This window comes from Saxophila tyrrhenica (assembly GCF_035928015.1).
Source record: "Saxophila tyrrhenica strain CCFEE 5935 chromosome Unknown scaffold_1, whole genome shotgun sequence".
Taxonomy (NCBI): domain Eukaryota; kingdom Fungi; phylum Ascomycota; class Dothideomycetes; order Mycosphaerellales; family Extremaceae; genus Saxophila; species Saxophila tyrrhenica.
In genome coordinates, this window is record NW_027041733.1 from 1,583,473 (window position 1) to 1,606,367 (window position 22,895).

The window sequence follows — 22,895 nt, forward strand, 5'->3', positions numbered from 1 at the left end:
CCAAGAAACCCTCTCCAAATCCCAATCCCAGCCCAATCCCTAATCCGGCCGTAACTTCTCCACCACCCTCAACACACTAATGCTAAAAGTCACGCACCACGCAATCAAGCCCACACACAGCACGGCGCTCAGCGCGCGCTGCTTGTAGCACACGCTCGGATTGTTCGGGCACGTGGCTGAGACGGCCCTACCTTCCCCGCCGATGATGGCGAAGTGCTCGTCGTAGCAAGCCCAGCGGTGGTCCCAGAGGGCGTCCATGGCGAGGCTGAGGTTGGAGGAGGAGAAGACGACGAAGTAGAGGTCGCAGAGGAGGAGGAGGATTTTGGCCGCGACGGAGCGGAGGCCGAGGCTGGAGTGAGGTGTCAGCTGAGGTGATGGGGAGGGCGGATGAGGGTGAGACGTACGGTTTACTCATGTATTCGTCCCAGGTTACGTAGCCTAGGTATGGTAGGGCGACTGTGCCTACGATAATGGCCATGTAGGTTGACGCTCGTGTGGCGCATTGGTTGTTAGGGTCGGCGTCGCGGTTTGCGCGTTCGATGTTAACGAACATGGAGGCGCCGATGCCGAGTGCGGCTGCTGAGAAGGCGAGGACTGTTATTCGGAAGACCAGGGGTACGAAGGGGTTCTTTAGGAGTAGTCGCTGGAGGATGATGTTAGCTTGTGTTTCTGAAGGTAGGCCGACTTGTTGTCAGAAATGTTGAGGCCACATGGCAAAAGACCGCATTGAACCCACAATGTTGCTTCGAACACAGGCAAAAAGAAAAGCCCATGCCTGAATCGAACAAGCGACCTTCTGGTTGCACCATTGCGGCCAGACGTGGTAACCGCTCCACCAATGAGCCCATTGGTGCTCACTCTTTCTCAAAAATGCAACATGTAGCCATAGCGTGACCCAAGTGTTGGAGTCATACCACCACCCCCTGCACCACCATTACGACCGCAGAACAGAACGAAATATCCTCACTCACCCAAAAGAACCGCACAGTCTTCTCCTGGCGCTCAGGACTAATAAGCCACTTCCCCCTATACATCATCCCTCTCGCCGTCAACAGCCCCGGCCCCGGCTCCCCCTCATCCTCTGGATGCCAATCCGGATTCATATACGGCATGTTCTCCTCCATCCACGCCGCATCCACCACCCTCCCTTCCCGCGACTGCGGATTCGGTCCCGACTGCATGAACGGCGTCCATCGCAGCTGATGATCGTTGATCGGCGCGCTCAGTAAAGGCGGCTCCGCTGACCGCAGATGGTCCCATTTCCGCCCCGGCTTGTAATGGGAAGGGGGAGGTTTGTAGTGGCGAGTATTCGGACGTGCCTCGGCGGGTAGTAATAACTGATCTGGGTCTTCGTTGCCGTCGTTAACGTGCACCCAGGGCGGTATCGAGGAGGTTTGGTGGGGATCGCGTTGTGTGGCGGACGAGGACTGCGCGGTCGAGGCGGAGAGGTGCCGGGAGCGCTGTTGCATCTCCGGCATGGCGCGTTGGGGTAGCACACGAGGCTACCGTGGCAATGGCATGCTCCTGGGAGATGTGCGATGCGGTGGCAGGTTGCGAATATTACGGTGCTCACGGATCCTGGCGGCTGATCATGGACGCCCTGCCATGTGGCTTGCATCCAGGTTTTGTGGGGTGCAGATGTCTTGCATGACTCGGTCGTCTGGTTGTTGAAACACGCTGAATACGGATACAAGAAAGCAGGATGGCGGACAGAGGTACTGTGGCACGGAGACTGTAGAATGGAACGGGTTCCGAATCGAACGAAATGTTGGGTATACAAAAGTGTTATTCTAATCCGGCCAACGCCTCGCTGAACAACAACCAGTCTCTGAACAACCCAAAGCTCCACCACATGCACCGCTCTGTGATCTCAAGCGCCACACGATCCTCAAGACTGGGTCAAAGCCAGATGAGAGTCCACTGCTGCCCCTTGAATCCCCTCTCATGCTCACAGTGTGCTCTCCCTCGACCACTTCCCTCTCGCCCTGATCCTGTACCCAAAGACGTAGAACAAATAAGGAATGGGTATCAGCAAACAACTGAAAAATGCAAACACGCTGATGCCCCAATCGACTCCCAACGCGTGCAGCATCTGCGTAATGAACAACGGAAAAGCTCCAGCAAACGCACTCCGCAAGAACGTATTCGCCGCGATAGCTGACGCAGCGTACCGCTGGAACGTATCGATCAAATAGTTTAGGGCGGCCTGGAAGATGGTGAAGAATCCGGTGCCGCTGACGACGACCCCAATCATTGGGCCGATCCAGTGGATGGAAGGGTCGGACGTCCAGGCGAAGATGAAGAGACCACCGGTGAAGCAGATACTGCCGAACATCATGGGCGGGAGTCTGGCTTCGGGGACAGGATTGCCGTTGTTCGCTCGTAGCTTCTTGATGTAGAAGCGTTGGTTGAGGAGGTTGACCGCTGAGCCGAAGAAGACACCAATTAATGTACCAAGAAAGGCGAGAGAGCCAACGACTGGACTCCAGCCTCGTACTTCCTCGAATTCGACCGGGTATGCGCCAAGCGTAGCGTACAGAATGCCATACGTGAAGGAGGCGTAGAGCGCCACACAGAACCCAATAGGCGACGTCAAAACCTTGAACGGACGGACGCCGTACTTATTGATCATTTCCTGGATCCCAACATCCCACTCTTCATGCTTAGCATGGAGAGCCCAGTTGCCGCTTTCATGACGGAGACGCTGGGCCTTGCGGACCAGAAGAGCCGGTGGGTAGGATTCATCCAGGACAATTACCCCAAGAGCCAGGATGACCATGATGAAGATGCCAGAGACGTACTGTGTCCACCTCCAGCGGAGAGAACTGGTGACAATAGCGCTTCCGATCAAGGGTCCCAGAGTCGGCCCGCCTACCACCGCAATGGCATAGCCCACAATTGCTGCAGCACGCTGCTCTGCACTCCAGATATCGCCGAGTACGCCGCCGGTATTGGTTACTGGGGCCGATGAGAAGACCCCTTGCATGAATCTGCAGATGATCACAGTCTGAATATCCTTTCCGGCTCCCACGCCGAAAGCGAACACTCCTCCAATGAAAGCTGGAATGAGCACCGCCGGTTTTCGCCCATACAGTTCTGACAGCGGGCCCCATAACAGAGGCCCAAGACCAAGCCCAAACAAGAACAGCGCTGTTCCAAGAACTGCTACTTCCTCACCAACACCAAAATGCTCGGCAATTTGCTGTTGCGCGGGTGAGAAGATGCTGGATGCGAGCGTGGCGCCCATCGTTGTCAGGCCGTATACCACCGTGGTGATGGCCTTCTTTCGGAACGGCCAGTTCATCGGTCTGTATGGATCATCTGGTCCATCGAAATCGACGATGTGGTCTGGTTTCGTCTTCTCGTGTGTCAAAGGGTGGGTAAAAGGCCCGCGAGGATTTCGTGATCTGATCTTCGAGAGTGCGGTCGAGGCGGTGGTGTTGACTCGTTCTATCCGCCGCGAAGGCGTACGTGATAGAGTGCTGTTCCGGCTCCGTATGCTAGGTGGGCCTTCCATTTGTTGTTCTGAGAAGACGCTGGACGTGTCGCTCGCATCTTGTGAAGTACCTTCGTGTCCATTGTGTGCCTTCTCGGCATCCTCATAATCATTGCTCGATGAACTCTGGCCCTTCTCAAGGTCTGGAGGATGCGCTTGGGAAGACATTGTTGTCAAGAAGGAGGAATGGTGTCAGAAAACGACCACTCGTCTGGCGAAAAGCGTTCTCGGCATTAAACATTGTGGCGGTTGGCTTATTAGTATATCGATACCCCTGCACCTGTATCTTCGTTGAGCGTTGTCGCAAATGCAGCAAAAATGACGTTGAACTGGCCAGGATCCTGGTAAGATTGGGCCTTTTCTACGCCGAGATGCCGACACAACCGCAAGGCATCGGAGCTTCAACGCCGCTAGCGCTGAAAGAAGGCTTCGAATTGCTTGCCTTGCTCCGATATCGCTCTTTGATATGAACAACCTTCGGCGATACCAATCAAAGACCCGTCCCCGAATGCGGTGGAGGTCGTGGAAAGACCAAAGCAATAGCTGGACACAGTTCAACTTTGCGGTCAGCGCCAAAGCTGCATCATCCTAGCTGCATGAGAGAGATATGCGACTTGTCAGTTTCCGCTGAAATGATCTGCCTGGCTACCATCGTCGTTGTGCTCGAAGTGACGAAGTCGATACCGCCGCTGAATGTCGCGCTCCTCTTCCTCCCGCTGCAGGCGCAACTTCCTCTTCCTCTCCCACACAGCTCGAATTGTCCGTCGAGTCTGCTCCCTTCCCTCGTTGAAGTTTGCTCTGGCCAAAGCAACGACCTTGTCGATTTCCTCTGGCTCGTAGACGAAATTCCAGGTTGACATGAAATCTGAGGTCATTGGGTCAACACCTGGTACTTTGTCGTTGGCGAGGAATGGGAAGTAGATCAGCGCCAGGCCAGCGTCGGGCGAAGACAGATGCTCAGCGTCGCCGTCGAACTTCACTCTGCGAGAAGGGGGAAGGCCTGCGTCCTCGTGCTGCTCCTCTATCGAACCAACCCAGACGTTGCAATACCCGAGGTCTTCCTGCTCATCGATCTGTTGAGTGCTTTCGAGAACGTCGTTCATCTGCCCTGACACGGCTTGCTGCGCCTCTCCAAGTTCCTTTGTGGTCTGTTGCTGCTCGTTCGTCTTTGGCGGCCACCCAGCACCCATCGGCCAGCCGCGGATCCCTCGTTGTCGGGCGTAGCTGTCGACGACTTTGACCCAGTTGTCTGACTTGACATCTGCGGAGGCGTCAAAGGCGATGATGACATCCACATCTCTGCCTGGTCGAAGCAGAGGATATATAGGTAGGTTGTTGCTCATTCCAGCGTCCATCAGCTGAAGATGAGAAGTCTCTTCGATACTCTCAGGACAACTCTCCGGGAGACGGCTACGAAGGCCTTTAGCATAATTGGGTATCATCGCAGGATCCAGCGGGTGGACTTTGCCCAGCTCGTCTTGTCTCCCCTGCAGCAGGACGTCCAGCTTAGACAACCCAGCGGCCATCAGAATAGGCTTTATCTCTTTGTAGTAGTGGGATAGGGTCGCGCAAAAGGCGCTACCCCAGATACCCATCATCAGAGGAGTTCGTAGCTCCGGGAGAGCTAAGCCATTGTCTCGCCATTCCGTCTGACCAGCATTGAAACTCCTCCCAACAGCCCACGTTGGAATGCCGCATTCGAGTTCCTCACAGAAGAACTCATAAGGCGTCCATTCGAACCACTGAAACCAGTCCTGGTTGATGTCGTTGTGCCAGGCGTACTTCGAAGGTTCACCGTCGCCTTTCATACTGCCTGGTATCTCGTGCCGGACTGCTGTGTAAATTGGCAAAGGCGCAGCGCCGTTTTCGACGTAAGAGCTCTGCTTTGAGATCTTGAGGTCGCTGTCGTCAACACGCAACTCTCCTTTGGGAACCAGTAATCGTGCAGCCAGCAACAGCCCGTAAACGTCGACGACCCCAAGATCCGCGTCTGGCACGCCGCGTAGCTTCTCCACGAACCCACTGAGCAAGAATTTGCTCGTAGGCGCTGTGGCCAGCAGGCCAAGTGCAGCCGGAGGATACGCGATATGCACACCGATACGCTGCTTCAGATGATTGATGATGTTCTGGTAGTCCTGCCGTCCGATAGAAGAGTTGTAGAGGGTCTGCATCCAGCAGCTCCCCGAGACGCCAGCTGTGTAGGTCACGCAATCGAAGAGACCGGATTCTTGCGCGCAGAGGGAGGAAGATGCTCCCGCAACAAGAGCACGCAGGCCACCGCCGGAGCCACACATTGCAATCTTTGGTACATCCTCCGGGTGCACTTCAGCCTCGGGCACTCCAAGATACTTCGCCAACGCTTTGGTCGTGTGTCTTTGCCGAGCGCTAAGAAACGCCTGCTCGGCTGGACACAAGTCTTTAGAGATCCGGACGTCAGCGTCCCAGATGATCTCAGGGTTGATCTCAGGGTCGTGAGCATCCTCCCATATCTCCCAACTCAGCGACCATGGAGCACCAGACAGCTCGTTGTTGAGCTTGTCCATATAGCCTGGCAGCGTGCGAATCCAGGGAGGCAGGGCACCCGTGACTTTGACTTTGAGCGCGCTGAAGTCCCATCCCGTAAAGGAGTCGCGAACGGCAGCAACCTTACCGGTGGCATTCTGCCAAGCTGAAACAGTCTCGACGGACGAGTCGGCCTCTGCATCAATCGTGGAATGACCTTTCGTTTGCGGCGGTGGTGGTTGTGCGCCCTCTGCGCTGTCTGGAGGATACGGTGACGGCTTCCCCGTCTCTCCAGCTCTCTCGGAGGGCGAAGCGTTGTGGGAGACGACGGTCGGTTTGTTGCGCCATGGTGAGGACTCCGTGAAGTTGGCGCCGTCGGCGCGTTGCAGCTTGGGGCCGCCCAATGCTCCGAATCCAACAATGGCAAAAGATCCGAAGGCGATTCCAAGCGCAAGCTCACGCCGTCGGGCGGAGTAGTATTGCCATCTGAACGCTCGATGCATCGCAAAGAAGGATTTCCAGGGAGGCACTCATGTGCTAGTAATTCGGGAAGTTGTTTAGGGGGTTGCGACCCAGACCGAGGCTGGTGCTATTCGAAGGAGATCCCGAGCATCAAGGAGCGACAGGCGAAGAGGGAGAGGAGAGTGATTGCGAGTTGAAGATACTACAATCGCCAGAAGAGAAGTCCATGGAACATGAATGCGAAAGGAGTGGCGTAACGAAACTGAAAACGTGGCGCTGGGCGCTGAAAGGCCGGAGCCGTGTGGAAAGTTGGCTGCTGGGCGAGAGTTACGTGCAAATCGCGTCACTTTAGAGTTCGTTGCCGCGATGATCGACAGGTACCCGCACGTGGTGTAACCAGGCTCTCGGCTTCACCATGGTTGTGCAGTAAAGCCCAGAAAGAGGAGCACCGGCGACGACCATGAACAACTGTATAACAGGGTGTTGCGTCTATGGTACATACATGGTTTTAAGCTAACGATACAGTCGAACAATCAATCATTCCCTCCAACGCCTTCGCTCACACAAGACAGCCATACCCGCTCAAACACCATCGCGATCGTATCCCAAGCTCAAACACAAAACACCTCACGAGTTGAACCGCACGTACCCACCACGCAGCGTACACCAATGCTTCACTCTCTTCCGACAGCTGATACACTTCACCTCCAGCATATCCTGCACCTGCTTCTCCAGCGCCTGGTTCCTCAGCTTGAGACCAGCCGTCTCTCTCTTCAGCTCCTCCTTCCTGCTGGTCAATCCATCTCGTTCCTTCTTCAGGTCGTCGCGCTCTCTCCTCAGGTCCGCTTTGTCGATCTTCAGCGTATCGACCTCGTCTTTGAGGTTGGCATTCTCGACTTTGAGTCGCCGCACGCTGCTGCCGTTGGAGTCGGAAGCGCGAATTTGGCGGAGGAGATCGGACTTCTCGGTCTTCAGAGTTTCGACATTGCTCTTGAGATTGGCGTTCTCCATCTTTAGTTTCCGTACAGTGCTGCCATTCGAGTCTGCGTCTCGGAGTTGTTGGACCAGGTCGGACTTCTCGATCTTGAGGGTGTCGACATCGCGCTTCAACTTTGCGTTTTCGGTCTTCAGGCTCCGTAGCTTGGGTTCGTTCGAAGTTGCGTCTTGTAGTTGTTGAGCCAAGTCGCGCTTCTCTGTCTGAAGCCGTTCGACCTCTCGCCTTGATTCCTGGAGCCTTCCAGGTGTACCGTCCGTCCCAGCCCTGCGCGTAGCATTCTCAGTCCGGAGACGATCTCGCTCCCTCTTCACATCCTGAAGCTCGTAGTTGACATCTTCGAGATCCGCTCTTGAAGTTTCGCACTCTCGCTCCAGTTGCATTACGTTGAGGACGATGTTCTTTAGCTTGTCGGGTAGTCGATCCAGGCGGGCATTCGACTTCGCCGCCGACAGCTTCGTGCCATGACCTCTTGCTCGTGGGATGGTTGATAAGTCCTCGCAAACCTCGTCCAAAACGCCGTTGAAGGTTGTCACTTGCTGAGCGGCCGTAGCAAGCTGTGAGGAAGGGCTGACCATGTCTTGGAGATAGCAATGAAAGAGTGATGTAGGAGGGTGGTTGTATGTATGGAGGAGTGAGAGTCTCTGCGATTGAGTTCGTGCGTGAAATGTCTGAGATCTTTTGCTTCGGTGAGACACGAAACCACGAAGGAGAGATGAGAGACTTTATACTCCAACAATGGCACACGACACGCAACCAAGAGACATTCTCTTACCTTCTCTGCACACCTGCACACCAAAGCTGAACTGCTGAGCCTACACACGCGGCCAGCATCGGAGCACCTCAACAGCATTAGTGACCTTTTTCTTCTGGTGTGTCAGGCTGCGGCCATCTGGTTGAGGTATTCAACAGTCATAATGGTCACGAGGGGGTGTAGAAGCCTGAGCAGATGTCTCCTCAGCCTAAGGCTGGAGCTCGAGTAGGGGTGGCGCAGAGCAGGAACCAACACGCCAAGTCAATGGACAATCATCGAAAAAACAGTAGCCACACCCATAGCGTGCGCAAACTGCTGAGAAAGGAAGAGTGAAGTCGAAGGTTCGGTCATTCGATCAGGCAACAAGGTGGTGCCAGGCCTGAGGTGGAGGCTGAGCTCGAAGGGCTGAAAGCTCTCCAGAGTCTGGTATAAGTGCGATGATGCCCTTGGACCCGCGGCGACACTATTCGACATTCGGGAGGAGATTGCTGCACTTTGAAAGCGGTTCTTGTGCCGACGTTCGCCGTTGCGCAAGTCGTAGCCTGTCGTGGATGCAACAGTGAGAAGCCTGGGATGATGCTCAAACTGAGCTTCCCTTCAAGTTGTTTTCTTGGTCTTGGGTTGAGCGGGTGTCCAGTAGGCCATTTCGATTCGATCTAGCGTTTTCCAGAAGTCATTGAGCTGCGAGGAATGTGGTTGAGGACTTGAAGGTGAGTGTGTTGCATGGCCTGATGTTGGTGGTGCTGTGGTTTGTGCTCTCCAAAAAGCAGCGGCCCTCTCCGCCCCCACACGAAGCCACAGTTGCGCCACGATGCCACGAACCTCACTGCAGCTCGAACGTTGTGCATGATTGAAGTCTACCTTTACGATCAGCCCTACCAATCGCTACTGATTGACAGCCCTTGGTGATGGCCCACCCTATTCGTTCCCGGTGACCCTAGTGACGTCCTGCGATATCCACAACACCACCACTATCAGTACAGCATCCACCACAATGCCAGTCCCACGAAGAGGAGCGCTGGCGGAGGAGGCCGCAGAGGTCGAAGTGCTCTACGCGAACCTCGAGAAGTTGAAGTCGCTGTCCAAGAAGATCCAGGGCTCCATGTCTCGACTCGAAGTCAGCGGCCGGACAGTCCAGGATGCGATTGGTCCCGTGTATGGCAACACGCAGCGCCTTCAAGTCATGAACACGAATGTCGACCGAGTGCTGGAAGCAATAGAGAGAGCGAGGGAGCCTCTGGATATGACGAAGCGGGAGGAGCGTATATTGAGAAGTCGACCGGAGAGGGTGGGACTGGCAGACTACATGTCTAGCATAGACAGGACGAACCAAGCGCTACGAGAGCTCAAGGCTACAAACCTGCGGTCCAATCAACAAGCCATTTCGGAGCTGAGCAGTCTGCTATCGGTCGGAACACAAAGCCTCGAAGATGTGTTTCGCGACCTCTGCAGGCGAGACTCCCAACCTATCGAGCCCTTGGGGTACATCATGAAGAGCGCAGAGTTTCCGAGATTGGCGCAGCAGAAGACGGCACAGCTTCGGACCATCAATGCGCAAATACACAACTATACCTCTCAAGTGTCGCCTGGCGAGCTTGCGCCTTCCGCGAAGGTCTACGCTCAGGAGCGCGGCCAGCACATCACTTTGTCACTGAGCAACCTGGCGCAAGCTTCGCTGTCCACTGCGCGAAAGGTCGCTGGACAGGACACCAATGCAATCTACAAGCAAGGTAGCAATGGTATCGGCACCTATGCTGGTGGGATGCAAGGAATGTATACTGCCGAGTACGACAACATCTGCCAAATCTTCAGCCGTGAAGAATGGGGCCAGGTTCTGATCACAACATGCCAGGGCTCTCTGGCAGTATTTGGCAATACCTTACGCGATCTGGATGCACATATCAAGTCGAACCTAATCACCGACTGCTATCTAGCGTACGAGATCATCGAAGTGGTGTCCAATACTTCTTTCCGTCTCGAGGACAGGACCGGAGAGCTCAAACAAGCCATGTCTGAAGCTCTAAGACCTGTGAGAGAGACCGCCAAGTCATCCTTGTCGAGCCTGCTCTCCGACATACGGTCACGAATCCAGCAGATCTCATCTCTACCCATCGATGGCTCCGCCGTCCCCATCACATCAGAAGTCATGCAACGGCTGCAGACCATGACCTCTTACTTGCCACCGCTCACGTCTATCATGCGTAGCCTCGGCGACGGAGGCTGGTCTGCACCGAACAACAGCACCTCGACCTCTTCCATCCCAACCATCAAATCGTTCGACGTCGGCGCAGACGGCAAACAACTCTTCTCCCACTACAGCACCGACACCATCGAGACCCTGCTCTCCAACCTCGAGTCCCGCGCCAAATCACTACTCCGCGGCAAGAGTGTGCAAGGCGTTTTCCTCGCCAACAACATCGCGCTCATCGAACGCATGATCCGCTCTTCCGAACTACAGCCCCTACTCGGCTCGACGCCCAAACTCGAAGCCTGGCGCAAGAAGTCCTCCCAACTCTACACCGACGCCTGGAAAGAGACCTCCACCCTCTTACTCGACGTGATCAACACCAAAAACGCCCGGCCACCTTCCATGGGCCAAGGTGTCAACTCCGCCGACGTGCTCAAAGCGCTCAACAGCAAAGAGAAAGACGCCATCAAGGAGAAGTTCCGCAACTTCAACGTCTCGTTCGACGAGCTGGTGGCCAAGCACAAGAGCTACAAGATGGAGCCGGAGGTGCGGAGGATGCTGGGTCGGGAGGTGCAGAATTTCATCGAGCCGTTGTATACGCGGTTTTGGGAGCGGTATCACGAGGTTGACAAGGGGAAGGGCAAGTATGTCAAGTATGATAAGGGGCAGTTGAGTAGTATTCTTGCTTCGTTGGCGTAAGCATGGAGTTGGGGGACATCTGTGGGACTGAGTGAAAAGCGAGGCTCTCCGAAGGAGCATTGAATGTTTGGAGCGATTTAGCGAGCGAGGCGTCTTCGGGAATACGAGTTGGAGGGACGAGATGGAGGGACACGTGAGGTTTGCTTCTGCCAGATCTCTGCTGCAGCAAGCTCCATCTTGCATGATGCTTGCGCGGACTGAGGAGACTGAGAGCTGTCCCGCATCGGGTCACATGCATGATAGACTTTGACAAGTACCGAGACAATGGCTTGTCGACATGTTGTGTAGCATCACGAAACATCTGCTTGAATCTTCGTTGAGTGCCGCCGGAGAATTAATAGACTTCGGTGCTTGCATTGCGGCGCTTGGCAGAAGGTCGTCGGAACAAGAAGTCGAAGCGTGCTGCGTAACGGGCATTGGGCCGAGCACGGACGTGGCCAGCAGACCCCTGCGATCCCCTTTCCACTGACACCTGACACGGCGTGCTTGCAACTCCAGCTTTTCCAACAATCCACTCTTTCCGCACGGCACCCATCACCGACTCGCCGATATCTTCATCCTCCTCCTCGCTCCCTCCTCCATCGCCATACCCAGCATCACCCGAGCGCAGCGGCAGGGCGCGATTGAAACGCTGCATCCGCGGGATTGAAGGCGGAAGAATTTCTTGTAAGGCACCTGCATGGCGCTCCACGAGGCGCAACTGCTTCGGCATTCCGCGAATACCGAATAGAGCAGCAGTACTGACGATGGCTCTTTCTTCAGACACCTTGGGAAACTACGCCACGTTCTCCAGCAACAACACTCCTCGACCGCACTCGCCATGGGTAAGCCTCTTCCTTTCCCTCCCTCTCCTCCCCCATCACAACCTCCATCGTCCGCGCACGACAACACCGCCTGCCGCCTACCCTCAACGACATAGCACGTGGCTGCGCGGACGGGCATACTTCAGCACGCCATGTCGGTGTCCTCCAAGTCCACGATCGACAGCAAGGTCACGGGCAGCAGCGCTCCTTGCATCCAAGCCGCCAGACCCGGCCGCGTCGTCTCGCCCACTAGGACCGACATCACCGTGACCAAGGTCGACATCCACACAACAAGTGCTGACGCAAAACTTCTAGCATCCGCCAACGGGGGTACCACCTCGCCTCCCAACCGCGCCTCTCCTGTGCCAAACCAGGCCAGCGTTCCCAATGGCAAGCCCGCGTCTCCTTTGGTTGCGACAAGCAACGCCATGCCTAACGGCGGCACTCCAGCCCCTCAGACCGTGACCTCGAAAGACCCGAAAGCGGCAGCTCAGGCAGCGAGTGATATGAGGAACATTGTGCGCAGGAAGCTCACTGGTTACGTCGGCTTCGCAAACCTGCCGAACCAGTGGCACCGCAAGAGTGTACGCAAGGGCTTCAACTTCAACGTTATGGTCGTTGGTAAGTGATATATCATTGCTCGGCAATCGACAGCATGCTGATCACCTTTGCTACAGGCGAGTCTGGCCTTGGCAAGTCTACTCTTGTGAACACGTTGTTCAACACCTCCCTCTACCCGCCGAAAGAACGCAAGCAGCCCTCCCTCGACTTCGCACCCAAGACCGTCAGCATACAATCCATCAGCGCCGACATTGAGGAGAACGGCGTCCGTCTTCGTTTGACTGTGGTCGATACTCCTGGCTTCGGTGACTTCGTAAACAACGACGATTCGTGGCGGCCGATTGTCGAGAACATTGAGCAGCGATTCGACGCCTACCTGGACGCGGAGAACAAGGTGAACCGCATGAACATCGTCGACAACCGCGTGCATGCTTGCGTCTACTTCGTGCAGCCGACTGGGCACTCTCTCAAGCCTCTCGATGTCGAGGTGATGCGGCGACTTCATACCAAGGTCAACCTCATTCCCGTCATTGCCAAGGCTGATACTCTTACCGATGAGGAGATTGCGAACTTCAAGCAGCGTGTGAGTATTCATAATCTCGACTCCGAGAATTGCAGCTGACTTGTGTGCTTTAGATCCTCGCAGATATCCACCACCACAGCATTCACATCTTCGAGGGCCCGCGATACGAGCTCGACGACGAGGAGACGATCGCCGAGAACAACGAGATCATGTCCAAGGTCCCATTCGCAGTCGTGGGCGCGAATAGTGAGGTCTCCACACCAGAAGGTCGCAAGGTCCGCGGCCGTCGCTACCCGTGGGGTGTGATCGAAGTTGACAATGAGGACCACTGCGACTTCGTCAAGCTGCGCCAAATGCTCATCCGAACGCACATGGAGGAGCTCAAGGAGCACACCAACAACTTCCTCTACGAGAACTACCGCAGCGACAAGCTTACCAACATGGGCGTGGCACAAGATCCTAGCGTGTTCAAGGAGGTCAACCCAGCGGTGAAGCAAGAAGAGGAGCGCAGCCTGCACGAGCAGAAGCTGGCAAAGATGGAGCTCGAGATGAAGATGGTGTTCCAGCAGAAGGTGCAGGAGAAGGAGAGCAAGCTCAAGCAGTCGGAAGAAGAGCTGTACGCCAGGCATCGTGAGATGAAGGAGCAGCTCGATCGCCAGCGACAGGAGCTCGAGGAGAAGAAGTCACGGATTGAGAGCGGGCGGCCAGTCGAGGAGAAGGGGAGGAAGAAGGGTGGCTTCTCGCTGAGGGGTTAGGGTGGAGTGAGCGGGGGCACAACAACACAAACAGACGGTGAGGCCTCATCACTCCACCATCTGCATCTGGATGATGATCGGGCGGTGCAACGGGCAGAGAGAAGACGGGCGGGTGTAACCTCTAATGATACTAATCGATATCCTCATTGCTACCTCTCTTCACCGAGGAAGCAAGCAATCAGCGGGGCGGCGGACGGGGTCAGGCTGGGCTTGACCAGAGAAGAAGAGAATGTTTTTGTTGAGGGTGAGAGGAGAGTGGACGGGGGTGTTGTGATACCACAGCGACTTCATTCTTGTGTGTTTTCTAACTAGTCTGAGCCGGTGCTGCTGCGGTGTTCTCCTCTGTTGCTATATAGGGTAGCGAGTGTATCAATGGGTGTGGATGCAGACTGTTTTTTCCATTTTCTTGTGACACCACGCTGCGTTGGCGTGCCGCCGTCTGGTCTGGACTGCAACAAGGAGATGGTGCTTGAGCGCTGTGGGAGAAGCTTGACCTCACCCCACAACTCTTGACTTGCTTCTGCGTCTTCGACTCATCTTCCTCGACCATCACCGATGCGCGAGCGGTAGCGTTCGACTCGAGTTGAGGGTGCCGGTAATGCTCAGTCTGCGCACTGCAGCAAGGCACCATGGCGTCGCTCTCCGCCCCGATCTTCCCGTCCACAATCTTCCCCTCCACCGCCGACTTCCATCGGGCACACGACCCATCCAAACAGCCACGGTGAAGGACGCCGACATTGCCCGCCTGGCAGCCAAACCGCTCCACCCACTGACCCTCGCGGACCTCTGCAAGAATGGCCGCCCGCCGCTGTCGAAGCAGTCGCTGCTTAGCAATGCCAATTTCACCCTCTCCATCCTGCCCTCGAGGCTGGCGCACCGCATCCAGAGTCTGAGGAGTTTGCCGTATATCGTGGTCGCAAACCCGAATGTGAACAAGATCCACAACAACTATGTGCATTCGCTCTCGACGCTGCTGCCGTATGCGGAGCGCAAGATTGAGACGCTGGAGGAGGAGATCAAGTTCACGGAGGCCATGGCGGATTTGGTGCAGACGCATAGTAACACCATTGCCATCCTTGCGAAGGGGTTCTTGGAGGCGAGGAAGTACATTTCGAAAGATGAGGTTACGAAGTTTCTGGACGAACATCTGAGGGCGAGGATAGGCACGAGGTTGATTGCGGAACAGCATATCGCGCTTCACATGAGCAGTAAGCCGCACAATGATCTCTCGGACCAGGATCAGCACAAGGAGGATGAGGACAGCTCGTTCATCGGCGTGATCGATACGGAGCTCAAGCCTGCTGCGCTGGTGAGGGCATGCGAGAATACTGTCGGCGAGATCTGCGAGCTCAAGTACGGCGTCCGGCCTACTGTACAAATCGTCGGCAGCCCAGACGCTACGATCGCCCACATACCAATGCACATCGAATACGTCCTCACCGAGCTCCTCAAGAACTCCTTCCGCGCCACCATTGAAGCGGGCATGGAGAAAGAAGCGATCGAAATCACCATCGCGCCCTCTCCCCCACCACCGGAACCCGCTGGCAAACCCTCGACTTCTCCTGAAGATCTCCCTATAGATCCAGCGACCAACACGCCAGCAGCAATAACCACCCACGACCAAGGCGCCGTAGACGCCGCCTCCTCGTCCCCCAAACCAACCGCCTCCACCTCCCCCAACATCCGCCCGTTATCCCACGCCACACCCGGCGTCACCATCCGCATCCGCGACCGCGGCGGCGGCATCGACCCGTCCAACTTGGCCAAGCTGTGGGAATACGGCTTCACGACTTTCAACGAGGACGAGATCCACGACAAGACTTCCGGGTCTGGAGGCGGAGGCATGGCGGGGTTGGACATGCTGTCGGGAGGCGCGGGACAGGGGAGTGAATTAGCGGGTTTGGGGTATGGACTGCCGCTGGGAAGGGCTTATGCGGAGTACTTTGGAGGTGGGATTGCGGTGCAGAGTCTGTGGGGGTGGGGGACTGATGTTTATTTGAGCTTGAGGGGGGTTGGGCGGGTGGAGTGAGGATGGCGGGATGGAAGACAGTGTCGAAGGTCGGCACGTCCTGTGTGCTGAGGGGATGGATTTGGGATTGTCTGCGGCAAATGGTTGTTCCCAGCATGGCACGCTTGAGAGACTTGCGGGCAGTCATTTGATAACGAAGGTATGACCGTTTTCACCGCGCTGTTGGCAGGCGACTGATTCGTGTTCCTACAGTCATGGACTCTGTTGCGCATCGGCATCGCAGGATGTAGTGAGCTCGGACCCCAATGGTTTAGATGCATCGGTACACGCTCACGCTCTCCCCGATTCACCACCGTGGATGGTGGTGAGCAGACGAAGGTTGGCGATAGATCGGCACTGTAGACAGCCGGAAAAATCTTCTGAGCAAGGTTGTAGAGAACAGCATGCAAATTTCGCAAAGCCGCAAGAGCGCAGAGTGTTGATGTAGATGTTCATTGATGCTTCAGGCTACCGCAAGTGTGTCTTGCCCTCCCTCCGCAATCCTAGCACCTCAACAAAAGCACCTTCGCCTCGTAGCACTCCTCTGCCCGCATAGCCACTACTTGATCTTCTTCTTCGGGCGCAGCTGGTTGCTGTGTCCGCACTTCTTCTTCCTGCAGTTGGTCGCACGCGGCGGGAGACGGGCCTGTCCGTATTCCATTAGCACATTGTCCTGCCGCCCTTCGCCTCCGTCGGCTTTTGTTTTTTTCTCACTCACGTAACACTTCCGGCAAATCATCTTCTCGCAGTTGTACTTGCTCGCCAACGCCTTCAAACTCGGCTCGATGATCCCTCCACGCAGACGCAGGACCAAATGCAGCGTGCTCTCCTTCTGGATATTGTAGTCGGAGAGGGTGCGGCCGTCTTCGAGCTGCTTGCCGGCGAAGATCAAGCGCTGCTGGTCCGGAGGAATGCCCTCCTTGTCCTGGATCTTGCTCTTGACGTTGTCGATGGTATCGGAGCTCTCGACCTCGAGGGTGATGGTCTTGCCCGTGAGGGTCTTGACGAAGCTGGGTGATGGTTAGTGGGGGAAATGTGGTGGTGGCGGGGGGAGGTTTGGGAGCGTACATCTGCACTGTGGGATTTGTTAGTATTGACGGTGAGTATTCTACGGCTTCTGTGGTAAGCGACTTACTGTTTGCGACCTTCGATACGGATGTGGTGATGTCGTGGTCGTTGATGAGGTTGGAGCGCTTCAATCGAAGTTTCGGTGGTGGGCTGCCAAGCCCGGCCGGCTGGCTCACGTGATGAACAAATATGACTTCAGAAGCAGACTGTCGAACTAGCAATCGACGTCTCTACGAATCTATACCCTGACTCTCCCTCTTCTCCAGATAATAACTCTTCAGCTCGTCTGCAAGCTTTCCCTCCGTCTCCGCAATAATCGTACAGATGAGCGAGTAGTTGTTATACAAGAACCTCTGCCGCTTCCTAGGCTCTGCTATCGCCTTGCTCAGCTTCGTCAAGAAGCCTTCAAAATCATTCCTCAACCTGCCAACACTGTTCGAGACCGGCTCATCATCCCCAGCTTCACTGCTCAATGCCAGGATACCTTGCACGAAATTCGCGTATCTCTGGGTGAGCGGATGAGGGGCGGTAGTGGAAGCTGATGGAGAGCTTGTCAAGCTCAAAGCAGAGCCCGACGGTTTGCCAGTGAGTGATGTTGTGGCCTTCCGAATCGAGTCGCAATGGCTGTCAATGACGATCTGAAAGCGCGGCCACAACAGCATGTTCGTGCTGTTGATGTAGCTTTCGCCAGCAGGGACCTTCCGCCGTTGCAGCTCGAAAGCGAAATGCTGATTTAACCGGACGCACGCCAGGATACCAAGAGCATCATAGCTGTGTTCTGTCAGCTGCTTCGTGAGGGTCTGTCCAAGATCGAATACAGGCTGGAAGACCTCGTTGAACTTTCGAAGGGTGGCCTGGAAAGGCTGTTTGGCGAAGAACTCGGTCAGGAAAGAGTACTCGGCGCAAGCGTTGTCGACGAGCGCCAGGTTGAAGGCACGGAAGAGTAGCTCAAGGTAATGGGAGGCCTTATCTTCTTCAGCAGCGTACGATGGCATCGCAGTGTCGTTCGATGTCCGTAGTATGTCCATCCTTCGGCCGATCGAGAAAGCGTCGTAAGTACCACCTTTGCTGCCTCTAGTTGTTGAGCTTTCACTGGCAATAGCATCGTTCTGGTCGATTGCATGTGTGCTGAGCTTCTCTAACGCGGCCTTGTACCGGGTAAAATGGCTCGAGTAGTACCACCGCATTGTATTGATGTAGGCTTGCGAGATCTCCTCCCCTAATCCAGGCTGCCGCTTCGCCAGGAACGCGAACACATCCTTGTATCTCAAGAAGCTGTTGTGCTGAATGACCTGCGCATTAATACTTGGTGACCGGAGCGCCTTGATCTGTGCAACGACATAGTCCCGAATGCGCTCGACAGCCTTGTTAGAGACATTGTCGATGAACGGCCGAATATCCTGCAATGCCTTGATATCTTTGCCTTCCTTCAGCTTCCCATCGATAGCTCTCGATCTCTTCTCCAATTCCTGCAGAGCTCGAACCCAAGAATCGTCCACCACTCCTTCCGTGATTTTCCTTACCACAGCAGGAGGAACGGTGATGGCTTCGACCTCAGGTCCCAGCACCTTCTCGACAGACCTTCGGTTGTCCAACTTGTTGTTCAGCGAGGTAGACCGGTTTTGCAAGCTCTCTATTTCCGCCGAGACGTTCGCCAGGTCTGCTCTAAAGCTTGTAAGGTATGTCTCGACAGACTTCAGGACCTCATCGCAAGCCACTATGGACTTGTGCAGGTCCACGAACTTGTCTTTTTCCTTTTCAAAGTCCTCTACGATCGGGGCGACGTTTGTCTCGTTGGCGTCGCTGGTCTGGAGTTGGAGAGTTGGTGCTTTGCTCGCAAATTCCTCCAGGCTTAAGTTGCCAAAGTCGATGTCCTCCGCCAGCTCTTCTGGCCTGTCACCGGCTTGCGTATAGCCATTCGTCTTACTCCCGCCATTGCTGTCGGCGGTTCCAAGAATACGTTGCAAGACGTCGACCGGATCAGGGACATCGGGCGCAGGTGAGCCTCCCAGCTCGTTCTTCAAGCTCGATCCATTCGGTATCCGCGCTGCCGCTGGCAGACTATCGGTTGAGCCATACAAGGAGTTAGCCGAGAGCGACGAGGTTCTCGGACTGAGACCAGGTCGTCGAGGGAGGGTACTCGGCCCTAGCTGTACAGACCTTCGAGGCGCTGGCGAGTTCGCTCGATTAGGGGTATTCGTGGTAGGCGTCGACTGGCTCGACTGGCCGGAGAAGCGTTCTAGCCACATGCCACGGGCGCATGTGGTGTTATCGTCGTAGAATCATCGTTTGATCGCGTGGTCCAATGTTGTCCTCCCGCGCAAGCTGAAATGTGAGGCTCTCCATGTCGGAGCTCACGTGCTTTCAGTGCTTACTACGCCCCTTCGAGCCAACTGCCTGCTAAAGGGCCCTCCCGCACTGCCCCACCTTCCTCCACCACAAGTCGCTCGCGATTTTTCGATCTTTATCCGACCAAGTGCGCCAGACCTCGAAAACTCAACCTCCCTTGCTGCATTCATCCTCGACTTCATACACCACCCCCACACCCCCTATATCTACACCCGTCATCCATCATGGCGGAACCCAACGATGCGCAGGTGAGCAGCACCTCCGCCCGGCAGATCTCGAGGGAGTCGTGCGGCAGCGGGGTCGACCACAGCACCATGTCGAGATCTTGCGCCGGCCACAGCAGTTGAGAGAACCATAGCTAACACATCATTTACTGCAGCATGAGCACACCTTCGAGAGCGCCGACGCCGGTGCCTCCACCACCTTCCCGATGCAGTGCTCGGCCTTGAGGAAGAACGGACACGTCGTCATCAAGGGCCGCCCGTGCAAGATCGTGGAAATGTCCACCTCCAAGACGGGCAAGCACGGTCACGCCAAGGTCCACATGGTCGCCATCGACATCTTCACCGGCAAGAAGTTGGAAGACCTGTCCCCGTCCACCCACAACATGGATGTCCCAAACGTCTCCCGCCGCGAGTACCAGCTTGTGAGTTGGAAGAAAAGCTATCTTACCGCAACTAAATACTAACGATATACACGCAGCTCGACATCACCGACGACGGCTTCTTGTCCCTTATGTCTGACGATGGCTCCACCAAGGACGACGTCAAGGTCCCAGAGGGCGACCCCGGTGACAAGATCAACAAGCTCTTCAATGATGAGGGCAAGGACACCAGTGAGGAAGCCCTCATGTATATCTCACTCTACAGCCTACTGACATTGTTTCCAGACGTCATCGTTCTCACTGCCATGGGCGAGGAGGCTGCCATCGACGCCAAGGAGGCTCCAAAGGGCTAGATGTTCTTGAGAGCGAGAGGGGATGACGAGGAGGTGCTAGATACTCACGAAGGCATGGGACAACGAATATCGTGCCTGGGTGGCATTGGCGGTGTTTGCAAAACCATGGCAAGCCTTGCTGCTTATGGATATGGTTGTGATCTTTCAGCGGTGCAGGACAGTACCATGTCGAGTAGATGTATTAACTGGACTATGGTCGAAATTCTCTTCGCAGCCTTATCTCTGTCAATCGCGAAATCAGTGCTGTGTCCGTTGCATGTCTATCGAATATTAGAGAGCCTGAATCCCTTTAAACTCGACCCTAATCGTACACCTCACCTCACCTTCAATAACATCGTCTTCTTTTCCCGCCCACAACTTCCTGCACGGGAAGTAGTAACCAACTCGAAACTTACCTCGATAAGCGGCTCACGCCAAACTTCGCCCCATACAAGGACGATGGCGAAGACGAACGTCTATTCGAATTTTCGAGCCTTCAACGTCCACAGAGTATTTTCAAAGTAGTAGAGCAACGCTATCATGTCCTCCGCCCCTCGTATAAAAGGAGAGCCATGTCCATACGAGAGCTGTGGATCACGGCGCTACTACACCGGCGATGATGGCTATACCTACTGCGACCGCGGTCACCAGCAGCGCGAGGTGAGAACATGGCCTACCCTTGCCACACCAACGTCACTGACATCACCATAGCGCGGCACAGTGATCGCGGAGGACACTGGAGAGTTTGTGCCTGTGGGACGCTCGGTGAGAAGGAAGGACTCTGATGCTGAGTCTTCAAGAACGCGAGGGACGTGTAAGAAGCGCGACAGCTATCTGCCCTCTTGTGCCCAACTGATCGTGTACAGCTGCTGGCTTCACTGGCGCCGAAGCACTCGAGCACTACTTGCTCTGCGTACAGCTTGTGTTGAGGAAGCAGTTGCGATGGCTCATTGACGCGCAGAAGCTGCCGGAGGAACTTGAGGTGGGCTTAGAAGCTTACACCGTCAGGCTAATGAAGCACATATTGACACAATGACAGGTACTCGTAAAGGACCTATGGGCTCTACGCCTGCAGAAGTTACAGTTTCGAATCTCCTACGACTCGGATACCGAAACAGATGCTCCAACCACTCAAGTCTTCAGCTCACAGTCGGAGAGGGACAGCCAGTCTACAAGAAGAAGTCGCCAACGTCGAATGAAGCCCAAGGAGGGAACGCCAAATCTACTGGAGCTGCTCTCGCTCTGCTATACAGGCGTGCTGCTGCTGCGCAGTCCTATCACAGCTGCTGATATCCTGAAATGGGTCAACAATGGCGAATTGTTGTACTATCGAGCTGCGCGCGAAGTGCCTTTTGGGTTACGAGAACGTCTGCCACCGCAGTACCAGAGGCTGCTCGAGCCGGCGGATCTGATCAAGCCAGAACCGTTGCATGAGGCCGTGCTCGAGACGCTTTCATTCCTCAACAAAGATTTCGGGATGGCAGTGCCTTCGATCAATGTCCCTCTGGTGGTGTACCGTTGGATGAAGGATATGCTCCTGCCGTTGGAGGTGTTTGCTGGCACGCAGCGGCTGACCTCACTGCTGGAGTTAGAAATCAAGTTCGATCTATCCAAGATCAGCAGTCGAGCTCTTTTGCGGTACCCGGAGGTACAGCTCATGGCGCTGATAGTGGTCGCTACCAAGCTGCTGTTTCCCACTGGCACAAAGCCATTCAAGACTCGCGCAGCTACCGATCTGTCCGCGGTGGTCTTTGACTGGGACTCATGGCTCAAGCTGCAAGAAGAGCGGAAGAAGGAGGTCGACAGAAAAGACAATCTCACATATGCAGAAGCCTTCGAGTTCGACGAGGACGACTGCTTGAACTCCTCTGAGGACAAGCTGGACGCCTACCTCGACTGGTGCGAAGAGAACATCGCCAGCGAGGACATTCGCGAGCATGGGCGGGCTGGGAGAGATGCTGTCTTCCGAAGGGCGCTGTTTGAGATGTTCCCATTACCAGGTAAACGCAACAGCAGTGCCACTGAGATTCCGGCGCCTCCGAGCACTCCTCCAATTGGCGGTCTTTCGACAGAGGCTCGTTTGACAGATGAAGATGCTCCACGAACGATGGCGGAAGTTGGCGAGTCCTACCGGCGCTTCAGAAAGCTGGAAGACTTGTCCGATACGTCGAAGGTGTTGTACGAAGAGGCTGCGAAATTGGCTTGTGTGTCGCTAGAGGGCATGGTTCAGGCGGTGTTCTTGGTTGAGAGGCGGCTGCAGAAGGTCGAGGAGCGCCTTCGAAGGAGCGAGGCTACGTGAGTCCATGATGCGCGTCAGCAAATGTCATCGAGGCCGACGTGTCCAGTCCACACGCACGTAATGAATGTCGTCCGAATAGGAAGTCATGATATACGTCGTCACCGAGAGAGGCAGGTCAAGCCTGAAAGCCATCCCGCAGATCATTTGAAGGAAGATTACACCGACCCTTGTACACTCGTGATGTGCTAAGGTCCCCGCCGTGGGGTTAGCTGGCGATCCATATCAAGCAGGAACGCTATTGACGGGGTGCATGTCATAAGGAGAAACATTGTCGACTATCGAACGCTCAAATCTTACCGGCACTTCTTGGGGATGTTGCGCTAAGGCTGTCAATGATGGAGCGCGAGTCAGCGCCGGGTATATTCGACTGGGCAGGAGGACGTTGCGCCGACATCATTCTTGGGCGTTCTGAAGTGAAATTCGCGTCTTCAAACTGCGCCTGAAGAGTGTTTCTCAAGCCGTGTTGAAAGGCTTCGTGCGATCCGGACAGCTCCAGCC

The 22,895-nt window shown here is 55.4% G+C and overlaps 8 protein-coding genes across 8 annotated transcripts; 5 read left to right on the forward strand and 3 right to left on the reverse strand.

The window, feature by feature from the left end:
- Positions 1–39: 39 nt before the first annotated feature.
- On the reverse strand, positions 40–1,478 carry LTR77_000706 (uncharacterized protein; the record flags this gene model as incomplete). The annotated part of the gene is made up of 3 exons (XM_064797971.1): positions 40–349; positions 405–643; positions 972–1,478. The coding sequence occupies 3 exons, from the start codon at positions 1,476–1,478 to the stop codon at positions 40–42; spliced, it is 1,056 nt and encodes a 351-aa protein (XP_064664205.1).
- A 470-nt stretch (positions 1,479–1,948) lies between these two features.
- LTR77_000707 (uncharacterized protein) lies at positions 1,949–3,664 on the reverse strand (the record flags this gene model as incomplete). Its single annotated transcript, XM_064797972.1, has 1 exon — positions 1,949–3,664. One exon carries the CDS (start codon positions 3,662–3,664, stop codon positions 1,949–1,951), a length of 1,716 nt encoding a protein of 571 aa, XP_064664206.1.
- A 449-nt stretch (positions 3,665–4,113) lies between these two features.
- LTR77_000708 (uncharacterized protein) lies at positions 4,114–8,032 on the reverse strand (the record flags this gene model as incomplete). Its single annotated transcript, XM_064797973.1, has 2 exons — positions 4,114–6,484; positions 7,110–8,032. 2 exons carry the CDS (start codon positions 8,030–8,032, stop codon positions 4,114–4,116), a joined length of 3,294 nt encoding a protein of 1,097 aa, XP_064664207.1.
- A 1,170-nt stretch (positions 8,033–9,202) lies between these two features.
- EXO70 (exocyst complex component exo70) lies at positions 9,203–11,095 on the forward strand (the record flags this gene model as incomplete). The annotated part of the gene is made up of 2 exons (XM_064797974.1): positions 9,203–9,470; positions 9,528–11,095. The coding sequence occupies 2 exons, from the start codon at positions 9,203–9,205 to the stop codon at positions 11,093–11,095; spliced, it is 1,836 nt and encodes a 611-aa protein (XP_064664208.1).
- A 955-nt stretch (positions 11,096–12,050) lies between these two features.
- On the forward strand, positions 12,051–13,737 carry CDC3 (Cell division control protein 3; the record flags this gene model as incomplete). The annotated part of the gene is made up of 3 exons (XM_064797975.1): positions 12,051–12,519; positions 12,576–13,042; positions 13,096–13,737. The coding sequence occupies 3 exons, from the start codon at positions 12,051–12,053 to the stop codon at positions 13,735–13,737; spliced, it is 1,578 nt and encodes a 525-aa protein (XP_064664209.1).
- A 598-nt stretch (positions 13,738–14,335) lies between these two features.
- On the forward strand, positions 14,336–15,726 carry LTR77_000711 (uncharacterized protein; the record flags this gene model as incomplete). The annotated part of the gene is given in 2 exon segments (XM_064797976.1): positions 14,336–15,686; positions 15,704–15,726. 2 exon segments carry the CDS (start codon positions 14,336–14,338, stop codon positions 15,724–15,726), a joined length of 1,374 nt encoding a protein of 457 aa, XP_064664210.1.
- A 3,660-nt stretch (positions 15,727–19,386) lies between these two features.
- ANB1 (translation initiation factor eIF5A) lies at positions 19,387–20,119 on the forward strand (the record flags this gene model as incomplete). The annotated part of the gene is made up of 4 exons (XM_064797977.1): positions 19,387–19,410; positions 19,542–19,808; positions 19,865–19,997; positions 20,052–20,119. 4 exons carry the CDS (start codon positions 19,387–19,389, stop codon positions 20,117–20,119), a joined length of 492 nt encoding a protein of 163 aa, XP_064664211.1.
- Positions 20,120–20,638: 519 nt separating this feature from the next.
- On the forward strand, positions 20,639–22,397 carry LTR77_000713 (uncharacterized protein; the record flags this gene model as incomplete). The annotated part of the gene is made up of 4 exons (XM_064797978.1): positions 20,639–20,758; positions 20,810–20,912; positions 20,965–21,080; positions 21,138–22,397. The coding sequence occupies 4 exons, from the start codon at positions 20,639–20,641 to the stop codon at positions 22,395–22,397; spliced, it is 1,599 nt and encodes a 532-aa protein (XP_064664212.1).
- Between the last annotated feature and the right edge of the window lie 498 nt (positions 22,398–22,895).